Here is a 14021-nt window from a genome sequence, read left to right as displayed (position 1 = left end):
TCTCTCTCCCTCTACACACCCCTCCCCCCTCCCCCTCTACACATCCCTCTCTTTCTCTATGAACCCCTGTCTCTCTCCAAACACCCTTCTCTCTCTCCACACACCCCTCCCTCTCTACAAACACCCCCTCTCTCTGCAAACACCCCTCTCCCTCTCCACACATCCCTCCCTCTCCACACATCCCTCCCTCTCTACAAACCCCCCTCTCTCTCTAATCACCCCCTCTACAAACACCATTCTCCCTCTCTACACATTCCTCTCTCTCTGTACAAACTCCCCCTCTCTCTCTCCAAATACCCCTCTCCCTCTCCACACATCCCTCTCTACAAACACCCCCTTCTCTCTCTCTCTCCAAACACCCCGCTCCCTATATCCCTCTCTATAAACACCTCCCTCTCCCTCTCCAAACACCCCCTCTTTCTCTCCAAATATCCCTCTCCCTCTCTACAAACACCCACCTCTCTCTATCTCTCTCCCCCTCTCTCTCTCTTCTCTCTCTCTCTCTCTCTCTCTCTCTCTCTCTCTCTCTCTCTCTCTCCCTCTCCCTCTCCCTCTCCCTCTCCCTCTCCCTCTCCCTCTCCCTCTCCCTCTCCCTCTCCCTCTCCCTCTCCCTCTCCCTCTCCCTCTCCCTCTCCCTCTCCCTCTCTCTCTCTCTATCTCAACACACCGCACACACACCTGCCCCTCCTCTCTCCTCCTCCTACCCCAGGCATTGCTTCAGTTACTGTACAACTGCAGGGGTTGCCAGTTCCACTTCAGGTCAACAATTTTGCTATTGCGGGATCACTCAGTTCTGGCCAGTCAGCATCTGCACAGTTGAGCACCAAACCAGGGATGGAGGCTGTAAGCTCCGATTCAGCAGATATGAGGCAAGGGAACAATGCCAAATCGAAAGCTCCAGCAGGTTCAGTTGGTAAGAAGCACTACATCCATACTTTCACTTCTCCACCCCACCCAACATGCTTGTCCTCAACCGTGTTTACTGTCAGCATGAGACTAAACACAAATTAGAGGAACAACATCTCATATTCTACCTACGTAGTCTACAAACTGACAGGTGACCTGGTGAACTATTATCCTTCTGTTCCCTTTCCCCGATCTACCTAGGTTCTCTCTGCTCACCGCAGCCCTCATCATCTGGTTTCTTTTCCCCTTTTTCTCCTCCTCCTCTACTTGCTCCATTTCCTCATCACCCCACTGGTTCCTTCTCACTCTTTCCCATTTGCCCTGTCCCACCTCCCTCTCCCTCTCCCTCTCCCATCAGATTCCATTGTCTTCAGCTCTTTGTGGCTTCTATCTATTGCCTCGCAGCTTCGGCTTCTGTTTCCACTCTCCTTTCATCCATTTGCCTTTGACCCCAACTCACCTGGATCTGCTGAACACGTGCCAGCTGTTGCCCTACTCCTTCCCTCCTCCTTTTTATACTTGCTGTCCCTCCTCTATATCTCAGTCCAGATGAAAGGTTTTGACCCAAAATGTTTCCCTCTGCAGTTGCTTGCCTGACCCACTGAGTTCCTCCACCAGCATCTTGTGTGTTGCTCCATACTTCCCTTTCTAATTTCCACAATGTTTAAAATACCAAGGAATTTTTTTTTTCTTGAGTATTCCATCATCCTAACCGTTTTGGTGTAATGTAGAGAAATTGCTGGTTCGGTGAATAGAGGAGCAAATAGCAAATAGACTAAGACTCAATTTTATCAGGCTGTATATTGGTCAATACCTGTCTGAAAGTCTGTTGCGAGCCCTTTTCAGCTGACAACAGATAAAAATTGATCAGTAGAAACTCCGCCCATCCATTTTTTGACTTGGGACATTGTGAAATGTGTTGATAAACATAAAGGTCCTCTGAAAGAATTTTGAGTCAAAGGATTGATTCTAATTCAATTGCATCAATTATTTTGATTTATTATTGATTTGAGTGGTTATTTTGGGTGGTGAGGAATGGTTTGAGTGATCTTGTACAGTTATATTGTTGCAGAATTATTGATATACAAGGGGTGATTGATAAGTTCGTGGCCTAAGATAGGCAGAGTCAATTTTAGAAAACCTAGCACATTTATTTTTCAACATAGTCCCCTCCAACATTTACACACCTAGTCCAACGGTCGTGGAGCATACGGATCTTGGACCTCCAGAAAGTGTCCACAGCAGGGGTGATTGATAAGTTCATAGCCTAAGGTAAAAGGAGATGAGTTATACATCTCTCGTTACGTGCACGTGCAGTTCAACTCTTTGAGTGATAATGCAGAAAGTTTGATTATAATAACATCTCCTTCTACCTTAGGCCACGAACTTATCAATCACCCATCTGTGGACACTTTCTGGAGGTCCAAGATCCATATGCTTCATGACTGCTGGACTAAGTGTGTAAATGTAGGAGGGGACTATGTTGAAAAATAAATGTGCTACGTTTTCTATAATAGACGCCTTCTACCTTAGGCCACAAACTTATCAACCACCCCTCATATGGCTAACTGATGTAATTTGAGTCACGTTGTTTGTTGTTATGGAGATTTCCATGTAATCTCAGTGAATTGACATTTCAGAAAATGTATGGACCTTGATGTTCCTCTCATGTTGCTTTTACATAGGTGATCACTAAAGTCTGAATGATGGACTAACTGAACAGAACACCATGCAGTAATCACTTAAGATGGTTGGTTGTCCGTCATGTCTGACGATGACAGAAAACCTGTGTCGGAGAGCTTTTAAAATGCCATTGCACCAGGGCAGCTCCCCTGTATTGACCTCAGAAGTCTAAGTCCAGTGGTATGAAAAAGCATCACAAACTGGCGTCTTCCTTGGTTGCAGTGGATGTCCAAGACATGTTCTATGCCTTGTCATGTTCTATGCTCTCCTTCCTGGCCATTGGATCTCATTTGCCCGGTCCACTGGAGCTGACTTTGTATGCTAGGATGGGCATGCCCCTATCTCACAGGGATATGAGCGAGGCTACAAGCTGCCCTCAGCTGCTTTAGCCTGCCTATTGAAGTGGTGTACCAGGGTGTGGCCACTGTCACATGTAAACAATTGCTTGGTACCATAGACGTGAGCGGCCCCAGAATGGACACGACAAGCCCCTTCACCAGAGATGCCACCCCATCCCTAGACACCCTTACATCCCATCACTTAAGTTACCACACAAGTTAAGGGGATTTATTGTTTGCATATCTCATTACTGAAAACGTAGAAGATAAGGTTGAAAGGTAAACTTGTCCTAGAGTGAGTTCAAATTGTAGAAAAAGAATTTGAATGATGCAGTACTAATTTTGCAGTGGCATGTTTTAATTGTTTTGTATGTCATCCTAGGTGATGAAGCCTCTTCATTCATGATGCCAAGAATAGTGAATGTAACCTCGTTGGCAACTGGGGAAGCCCCACTGATGAATGTAGAGAACATGAATAATTCCCTTGCACTTGATACTCAGCCTCTTGACTTCAGCATAAAAGGGAGGAAACGACGTATATTGCAGGAACGGCTAAGTTTTACAACCAGTAAAATACCAAGTTTGTCCATTGTGAAGAACAGCTTTCATCCAGCTGGGAAGTCTACTGTACCTGATGAAAGTGAGGTCACGTCATGCCCTTTTTCATCTGAGGCTGAAGAATCTGAGTGTGTCCAAACACAGCAGATTGTAGCATCTCGTTCACTGGATGCTGACAATATCAGTGAGTTGCCCAAAGCGCTGGATTTGTCCAGCTTGTCTGACGGAACTGCAGTGTCTTGTACAGGGCAGTCTTGGACTCAGGAAGCAGCCCCAGGTGAGTCGTCGACAGTAACTGAAATAATGCTCGGAGATAAATTGGAACTGCAGGTGATAGGTGGCCGAATGCAGACATGCAGCATAGATAAGGCTGGGCAGAGTGACAGAGAGGCAGAACTGTCCTCGTCTCAGCTCCTTGAACCATTACTGAAAGCAAATGGCACAGCAGCTGGTGACATGGTGGATACTGAGGGATATGAGCCGTTCACTTCTCTTTTAAATGAACTTGCGTTTTTAAATCAGCAGTTCTCCGATGAAGAAAATCCAGATGTCTCTTCTGTGTCGGACCACAATGCATTGGGCTTTATTGACAGTGGAAACCAAGGGGACAGCATGGATGAATTGTCGTTGATCCATGGACCGGTATTAGTGGATATTGACAGTACTGATGGAACCACTGAACTAAAGCAGGTGGCAGGGAGGGAGAGTGGTTGCTCCAACAGTCCACTGGTGTTGCAGCTGGAAGAAGACGACTTGAATGTTGAGCAGTTACTTGGCAATGAAATGCCTGTGGACTCTCAGACTGAATTGGATAATGGCACACTGGACTTGGAGGGCAACTCTATTAGTGGTTCAAGCAGTTCAGTAAATATTTCCCCTCCCCCACTCATCCATATGAAAGCAACCACCTCTTCAGCAAACACAGGGATATCAAGTTCTTTGGATATGCTTTGGAGACCAATGCCTAAGCTGGCACCCCTTGGCTTAGCTTGGGGAGCTGGGAAAGCTGTATCATCAGTACAGGTTGAGTCAAGGTCTGAGGATTCTCCAGAAACTAACAAACCAATGCCTGCTTTGGCACGGATCTCTTCCCCACAACAAGACAGCACGGAGGGTCCAGAGTTTGCCTCAGGAGAACACTAGTACATTTTTTTGCTTCTTATCATCTCATAATTTTAAAAATCTCTCCAGTGGGGAGCTGAAATATGAAATTAAGCTTTCTTTGGAGGTCCATGGTGATCATGCACAGTGTTACTAAAATAATGAATTCAGTTTTGGTTAATGGAACTCGTACAGTTTCTGGCTTTTGTCCATCATGAAGTTGCACAGATCATGGCAAAACACTGTAGCGCTATAATTTCTAGATATTCTTAGCTAGATCTTGCCTAGTGGAATCTTCCATTTTAATAATTTCAGGATCTTGTGCAGTTTTCAGCCAGACCACCTTAAGCATGAAGATTCCAAGCGTAACTTTTTGGGAAGGTATATGTAACTTGTATAAATGAAATTTTGAGCTTTGCTTTCCAGAGCAATCATTGAACTGTAGTACAAAATGTCCTTTTCTGTGTTTTGGTAACCTATTCTCCTGAATGACTGAACGGTTAGTGTGTTTTAAATGCACCAAACCTACCTTTTGAATTTCTTAGTTTTGGAAGAGATGAGATTTAAATAGTGTACTGTCCTAAAAGTAATGAAAATGAATTATGTTGTGCAGCACAAATTAGAGGGACAAAATCTAATGTCTGGTGTGTATTAAAAGATGTGTAAATACTATATTTCACTATGGTTTTTAAAATATGTAGCAGAGACTTAAGTTTTTTTTTGTTTTGTCAAGATCTCACTATTTTTTTAGATAATTCATACTGCATACACAGCCCTCATTAGAACCTCCTGTGATAAGAGGGCATGTGTGGCCTTGCAATAAAACTGGTAAAATCAATACTTTGTGTTACAGTCATTTTACACATTATTGTTCTTTATCAGGTGCTGTAGTGAAGGGAGTCATCAGACAAAGAATTGCTTAATTGCCTTTTCTTGATTGTAAAACAGTGCTCTGGGTTGCTTTCGCATTATCTGTGGAAGTCCCATTTAATTTAATGGTTTACAGAACTTCCACTGTGTAACACTATGCTGTCTCAATTTCAGCTTAGTGTATTTTGCCAATCTTGAAAATTTCAACAGTTGTCACTGACTATTAAGTTCCTAACGTAACAGTGATCAGTAAAATGAGATGCTCTGACCTACAGCAACAGACTGGAATCACAGGCCTGGGAAACTGAGTGATCTTGACAGTTGATCATGTATATAAGTTTGTATTTGAGGTTGCAGGATCTCCCAGATCTTGGCAAGGGCAAAGAAAGCCATTTATTTATTAACAATTTAAATAGAATGATTTCAGGAAAAATTTGAATTAGTAAAATTTTATTCTTTGTCACTTCTAGATAAAGGGAAGTTAAAAATCATCCAGAGACAAATAGGGGCAGGAAGAGGGTTTGACCAACAAAGATCACACAAAAACTCAAATCTAGGGGTTCCTAACCTTTTTTATGTCATGTATGAACTCCTCCAATTAACCAGGTGGTTATGGACCCAGGTTGGAAACTCTTGTTGTAACAGGTGCTGACTCTCTGAATAAATGTATAGTTCTTTGCCCTGCGAGCTTTGAAGGTATTTTGCAAAAGTTTTCATATAAATTCTGACTGTGAGTGGATGACTGGTGTCACTGTTGAAGTTGATTCCAAATATGAATTATGGGACATTGCCTCAAGATTCAGGGGAGAAGATTTAGGACGGAGTTGAGGAGAAACTCTTTTTTTCCCCAGAGAGTGGTGAATCTGTGGAATTCTCTGCCCAGGGAAGCAGTTGAGGCTTCTTCACTAAATATATTTAAGATACAGTTAGATAGATTTTTACATAGCAGGGGAATTAAGGGTTATGGGGAAAAGGCAGGTAGATAGAGCTGAGTTTACGGACAGATCAGCCATGATCTTATTGAATGATGGGGCAGGTTTGATGGTCTGGATGGCTCCTATTTCCTATGTTCTTACGATGCTGCAATCAAATCATTATTCACTTAATTTAGTCTCCATCTGTTTTTTTTAAAATAAACCTTTTCTGTCAATCCCACCACTTCCCATCTCCCATGCCCAGTCCTTCCACAATCTAGGTTATGATTAATCCACAGTCCCATTAAGACCAAGACCCAAAACAAAATAGAACCTACTGTGCAATATTATAGTCAAACATGAGGCATTATTTGAAAGTATTGCTTTGTTTCTTTCAAGAATAATATAAATATTTCTTCCATTTCTTTGATCCACCAAGAATTCCAACTAATATGTCACTGAAACATTTTGCGTAGGGTGCAATTTATTCTTTAAAACCCTGCACTTCGCTGTATGCTTTTCTGTTGAAGATTTGTGCTGTAATTTGTGATTCTCTAATATAATTGAGTTTCAACCTCAGATGATAAGAACACATTTCTTTGATAATACCTATTTGCATACAACTAAGTAACTTGATATAACCACCGACACTATTTTTATAAGCACATTGGTTGCTCAGTGACTTCACTGGTGTCAATGGTATTTAGAGTACTTCAGCGGAGAAGTTCCATGCCGTATTATTAGTTGAGAACTTTCTCCATCAGCCTTCATTGTACCTTCTCATTAATTGTATTCTTACCCTGCACTTGTACACTTCATCAGAAAATGCCAGAGAAAGGACACTGAATTGTCAAACTGGTTGCTGCTGAATTGGGGGCACAGAGAGGGGAATGTGAGATTATCAAGGCTTGCAAAAGACAGATGGCAGTAGAAAATGGCATGGAAAACCTGAGTAAAATGCATTCGGTAATGCTGTATGGCCCATCATGACCTTGCTGACCATCAGGCATCTATTAACACGCATCCCATTTTACTGTCCCCTCATTCTCAACTCCACTTCCCCAGACTCTACCACTGACCTACATACTGGGACAATTCACAGTTGCTGTGAATCTACATGTCCTTCAGTTGTGCTGATGCTCCAGTTTCCTCCCATATGTTCAAGGTGGATTTTTTAACACTTTCGTAACCAAGCCAGTTTGTAGTGAAAGTTTTAGATTATCCGCATTCCTATTTTCTGAAGGCTAATTCTTTAGATTGAGCATCAGGATGTATCAGTCACATTCAGTCATTAAAAGTGATGGAGCATTTTCCTTCGATTATCAGTCAGTACTGCCTTGTTCCTTGTAGTTATTTGAATATGACAACTAAGAGCAGGAATGGATAATTCATCTGTGGAGCCTTCTTATTGTTCATTACATTCTTCACCATCTGATTGACTTCAACTCCACTCCTGCCTGCTCCTTGCAGAGTCTCTTTTCCTTTGCTGCAGTTCAAAAATCTTTCTCAGCCTTGAATACATTCTCCACATTTCTAACTTATTAATGACGCATGATCCTCAGAGAAGAAATTTCTTTTCATCTATGTCTTAGATGGCATCCCTTTAAATGTTGAAGCTATATACCCTGTCCTAGATTACTCAGTAATGTCTTAAAATAAACATTTCAGCATTTACCTGATCAGAATATTAAAATTAAATAAGATTTCACCTCATACTAACCTCCAGTGAGTATCAACCTAATCTGTTCAGATGTTCCTTATAAGGAAATTCTTCATCCCAGAATTGAACCTGAAGAGTTTTCTCCCATCTCCAATATGTCCCTGTTAGTATTAAAAGCAAGGTCAGTGAACTCGTGGCACAAATCTGTACAAAGGATATGATTTAATGGCCATTGCAGAAACATGTTGCAGCGTGGAGATGATTGTGAATTAAATATCCAAGGATATCAGGTTATATGGTAGGATAGGCAGGAAAGTAGGGGAGGTGGGGTAGTGCTCTTAATTAAGGGTGAAATTGTGACAAATAGTGAGAAATGATACAAGATCTAAGGAGCAGAATGTTGTGTTCATCTGGTTAGATATTAAGGAATAGTTAAAGGGGAAAAGTTTCTGGTGACAGTTGTCTATAGGCCACCAAATAACATTCAAGAAATATTGGATCCATGTAAGAATGGAACAGCAGTTCTCATGGGGGACTTTAACTTGCAGGTAGATTGGGCGAGTCAAGGTGGGTCGAGGTTACCTTGCAGCAGATTTCACAGAATTTCTACAGATGTACTGTGGAAAGCATTCTAACTGGTTGCATCACCATCTGGTATGGGGGAGGGTGGAACTGCACAGGATTAAACTGCAAAAAGTTGTGAACTCAGTCAGCTCCATCATAGAAAATAGTTGGAGGAGTAGGCCATTCGGCCCTTCGAGCCTGCACCGCCATTCAGTATGATCATGGCTGATCATCCAACTCAGAACCCTGTACCTGCTTTCTCTCCATACCCCCTGATCCCTTTAGCCACAAGGGCCATATCTAACTTCCTCTTAAATATAGCCAATGAACCAGCCTCAACTGTTTCCTGTGGCAGAGAATTCCACAAATTCACCACTCTCTGTGTGAAGGTTTTTCCTCATCTCAGTCCTAAAAAGCTTCCCCTTTATCCTTAAACTGTGACCCCTCGTTCTGGACTTCCCCAACATCGGAAACAATCTTCCTGCATCTAGCCTGTCCAATCCCTTTAGAATTTCATACGTTTCAATAAGATCCCCCCTCAATCTTCTAAATTCCAGTGAGTATAAGCCTAGTCGATCCAGTCTTTCTTCATATGAAAGTCCTGCCATCCCAGGAATCAATCTGGTGAATCTTCTCTGTACTCCCTCTATGGCAAGAATGTCTTTCCTCAGATTAGGGGACCAAAACTGCACACAATATTCTAGGTGCAGTCTCACCAAGGTCTTGTACAACTGCAGTAGAACCTCCCTGCGCCTGTACTCAGAGCCTTTTGTTATGAATGCCAACATACCATTTGCCTTTTTCACCGCCTGCTGTACCTGCATGCCCACCTTCAATGACTGGTGTACAATGACACCCAGGTCTCGTTGCATCTCCCCTTTTCCTAATCGGCCACCGTTCAGATAATAATCTGTTTTCCTGTTCTTGCAACCAAAGTGGATAACCTCACATTTATCCACATTAAAGAGCAAACACGAGGAAATCTGCTGATGCTGGAAATTCAAACAACAACACACGCAAAATGCTGGTGGAACACAGCAGGCCAGGCAGCGTCTAAAGGGAGAAGTGCTGTCGACATTTCGGGCCGAGACCCTTCGTCAGGACTAACCGAAAGGAAGTCCTGAGACTTCCTGAAAGGAAGTCCCGGGAACTGAAGGGTCTCGGCCTGAAACGTTGACAGCGCTTCTCCCTATAGATGCTGCCTGGCCTGCTGTGTTCCACCGGCATTTTGTGTTTGTTGTTTATCCACATTAAATTGCATCTGCCATGAATTTGCCCATTCACCTAACCTATCCAAGTCACCCAGCATCCTCCTCACAGCTAACACTGCCGCCCAGCTTCATGTCATCTGCAAGCTTGGAGATGCTGCATTTAATTCCCTCGTCTAAATCATTAATATATATTGTAAACAACTGGGGTCCCAGCACTGAGCCTTGTGGTACCCCACTAGTCACTGCCTGCCAATCTGAAAAGGTCCCGTTTACTCCCACTCTTTGCTTCCTGTCTGCCAACCAATTCTCTATCCACATCAATACCATACCCCCAATACCGTGTGCTTTAAGTTTGCACACTAATCTCCTGTGTGGGACCTTGTCAAAAGCCTTTTGAAAATCTAAATATACCACACCCACTGGCTCTCCCCTATCCACTCTACTAGTTACATCTTCAAAAAATTCTATAAGATTCGTCAGACATGATTTTCCTTTCATAAATCCATGCTGACTTTGTCCGATAATTTCACCTCTTTCCAAATGTGCTGTTATCACATCTTTGATAACCGACTCTAGCATTTTCCCCACCACCGATGTCAGACTAACCGGTCTATAATTCCTCTGTTTCTTTCTCCCTCCTTTTTTTAAAAAGTGGGGTTACATTAGCCACCCTCCAATCCTCAGGAACTAATCCAGAATCTAAGGAGTTTTGAAAAATTATCACTAATGCATCCACTATTTCTTGGGCTACTTCCTGGGATGCAGACCATCTGGCCCTGGGGATTTATCTGCCTTTAATCCCTTCAATTTACCTAACACCACTTCCCTACTAACGTATTTCCCTCAGTTCCTCCATCTCACTAGACTGGGGGTCGGCAACCCGCGGCTCCGGAGCCACATGTGGCTCTTTTACGTCTGTGCTGCGGCTCCCTGTTGCTTTGGGAAATAATTGGTCAGTATTTAATTAAAATGTATTTTATGTTAGTTTGTTAGTTTTTGAAATGTAATTCTAAATTTGAAGATTATGGTGGTCTTGTACAATCTAATTAAGACGTGGCGACCCATTTCCTGACACATCCGAACCGGCTCACAATTAGCCAGCGTTCAGGCTAAGGGAGATAGCCTACGGGGGTTTGTGAGTACGTGTCTTTTGCAGCATCCGCGCCCATGGGGGGGCGGGTTGAGGGAGGCTTAAAAGCAAGGCTGTTTAGTTCGAATAAAGCTATCTTTGACTGCAGTTTACTGACTGCGTGTAGCACACCGCTACAACGTGTTTTTATCGCTGGCTGTCCAGAGGGAAGTGCTGAAACGCTTTGTCGCGTGTCTGGAAGAAGTGAAAACTTTCCTGGGCAGCAAAGGGCCCACCTTTCCTGAGCTGGAACAGCCAGAGTGGCTGGAAAAGCTACACTTCATGGTAGACATGACAGCACACCTGAACACGCTGAACACAGCTCTTCAGGGGTAAGGACGTACAGCCCTGCACATGTTGGAGGATGTTTTGGCATTCGAGCGCAAGTTGACAGTGCTTGCCAGAGATTTACAGAAAGGCACATTGTCTCACTTCCCCAATTTGAGAGAGTTCAAACAAGGTCACGACATGATAAATTCAGAGTATTTACATTCTGCAATCATCGCAATGCAAACATCGTTTGGGAAACGCTTCTGTGAGTTCAGAGAGGAAAAAAACACATTATCCTTCCCGGTCACTCCCCTAAGCATCGATCCATCCCTACTGAATACGACTGCTTTGTCAGGTGTGAGTCAACCTGACCAAGTATGATAAATATTTTAATTGCCTATTATTTTACGTATATTCATATGTTTTCATTGTTCAGTGAAATAGTCCTTTTATTTTTCAGGTTGACAGCTGGCTGACGTTATTTTTGGTTTGCTGCTGCCGGCAAATTTAAGTTTGGCGTTTTTCATAAATACAAGAAGGACTCAAATAGACGTTGAGTATTTTACTTAAAAGTAACCTTCAACCCAACGTCTTTTTTTCGGAGTTCAAAATGTTTTTGTTACATGCAGAAATGTAATTTCGTTTTCTCTGCAGGAGTTCATCAATTTCATAAATGCAACACATTATAGTTTGTTTATACATAGCATAAAGGCAAAACAAAACGTTGTATGCAGTGTTATTTCATTTTAAATGTCAAACGGGTTTTGTGGCTCCCAGTGTTTTCTTTTCTGTGGGAAACGGGTCCAAGTGGCTCTTTCAGTGGTAAAGGTTGCTGACCCCTGCCTTAGACCCTCGGTCCCTTACTATTTCCGGAAGATTATTTATGTCCTCCTTAGTGAAGACAGAACCAAAGTAGTTGTTCAATTGGTCTGCCATGTTTTTGTTCCCTATGATCAATTCACCTGTTTCTGACTGTAAAGGACCTACATTTGTCTTGACCAATCTTTTTCTTTTCACGTATCTATAAAAGCTTTTACAGTCAGTTTTTATGTTCCCTGCCAGCTTTCTCTCATAATCTTTTTTCCCTTTCCTAATTAAGCCCTTTGTCCTCCTCTGCTGGTCTCTGAATTTCTCCCAGTCCTCAGATGTGCCGCTTTTTTTTGCTAATTTATATGTTTCTTCTTTGGACTTGATACTATCCCTAATTTCCCTTGTCAGCCACGGGTGCACTGCCTTCCCTGGTTTATTCTTTTGCCAAACTGGGATGAACAATTGTTGTAGTTCATCCATGCGATCTTTAAATGCTTGCCATTGCATATGCACCGTCAACCCTTTAAGTATAATTTTCCAGTCTATCTTAGCTAATTCACATCTCATACCTTCAAAGTTACCCTTCTTTAAGTTCAGAACCTTTGTTTCTGAATTAACTATGTCACTCAGTATAGGTACTAGCCTCCCCAACATCCAGGAAGTTTTCAAGGAGTGATGTCTCAAAAAAGCAGCATCCATCATTAAAGATCCCTATCACCCAGGACATGGTACGGGAGCCTGAAAGTGCACACTCAACGATTTGGGCACAGTTTCTTCCCCTCTGCATCAGATTTCTGAATGAACACTACCTCACTACTTTTTTTCTCTTTTTACACAAATTTATATATATACATGCTGTATAGTTTATTATGTATTGCAAGTACTGCTGCCGCATAACAACAAAATTTCACAAGTCTTAATTGCTGAGGTTTGTAGATTTGGTCTACAATTCAGGTTTATGTGTTCTAGTTCTGGGTCGCTCTTTTCTCTTTTTGCTACTTTTGGGTGCTTTTTGAATCGGAGTGGTCTGCAGAAAATGAACACTGAGCTGAACTGAAATATGCCTCTTGATTTTATATTCTGTGTTTTCACTTGCTTTTGTTTTGTTGCGGTTTGTGCAATTTTTTTGCATGTGGGGATGAATGGAGTTTAATTATCTTTGAACGGGTTGATTCTTTGTTTTGTGGCTGTCTGTGGAGAAGGTGAATTTCAGGGTTGTGTGCTGCATATATACTTTGATAATAAATATACTTTTAATCATTGACATATGCCAGTGATACTAAACCTGTTTCTTGAACAGCATGTTAGTGAACCTACAAAGGAGAGTGCTATCTTAGATTTCAACCTTTGCAATTAGGAAAAAATTAATGATCTTGTAGTTAGGGATGCTCTTAAAAGAATGAACATTGTAAAGGAAATGGCCCAATTGGGAATTGAACTCACTTTGCTGGGTTGAAAGTCCAGCAATCTACTACTAAGGATTGTGAATGAGCCCAATTGCAGAAAACATGATGCAGACAAGAGTTGATTTGCAGATTCAAAAGCAAGTTTTACTGTAAGCCAAGATGGGCAAAAAAAAAACATATGGGTAAATACAGGCAACAAGTCCAACTCAGAAATGCAGTAATCCAAACACAAATTCAGTAATCTAAGATCTTGATGCACAAATAAGATCCAGAAATAACAGGTAGTAAGAAGACATCAAAAACACAAAAAAAAAGACCAGAGAGAGAGAAAAAAAAGCAACAAACCAGCAGAGGCTCTTCCTACTGACACGACCACACTTTGAGACTGAGCAAGGAAAGGTACAGGAAGCAGATGTTAATTGGGAATATGTGCAATCATAGGTACTGAGTCCAATCAGGTCTGGAAAAAACCCCTTCAGGAATAATGTGTACCCCTGCTGGCCAACCCCAGAAAAAAGCGGATTTCTAACAGGACCCCCCCCCCCCCGCCCCCCCAGAAATGGCTTCTGATGTTCCCCTGGGGATGCAGGGTGACAGCAAT

At 42.3% G+C, this 14021-nt stretch overlaps 1 protein-coding gene across 8 annotated transcripts in view; it reads left to right on the top strand.

The window, feature by feature from the left end:
* Positions 1 to 5515, top strand: part of mgaa (MAX dimerization protein MGA a) — a 111932-nt gene extending 106417 nt beyond the window's left edge. For 7 of the 8 annotated variants that reach the window (XM_059953614.1, XM_059953639.1, XM_059953631.1 and 4 more), the window contains 2 exons: positions 710 to 913; positions 3310 to 5515. In XM_059953614.1, the coding sequence (XP_059809597.1) occupies positions 710 to 913; positions 3310 to 4628 (1523 nt within the window). In that variant the 3' untranslated portion in view covers positions 4629 to 5515. The remainder of the gene's footprint in view (positions 1 to 709; positions 914 to 3309) is intronic. The other variant, XM_059953624.1, reaches the window with a different exon arrangement.
* The last annotated feature ends 8506 nt before the right edge of the window (positions 5516 to 14021 follow it).

Source organism: Hypanus sabinus, chromosome 2, assembly GCF_030144855.1.
Source record: "Hypanus sabinus isolate sHypSab1 chromosome 2, sHypSab1.hap1, whole genome shotgun sequence".
Taxonomy (NCBI): Eukaryota; Metazoa; Chordata; class Chondrichthyes; order Myliobatiformes; family Dasyatidae; genus Hypanus; species Hypanus sabinus.
Note: the sequence above shows the minus strand (reverse complement) of the source record. Positions and strands in the feature narration are given on the sequence as shown.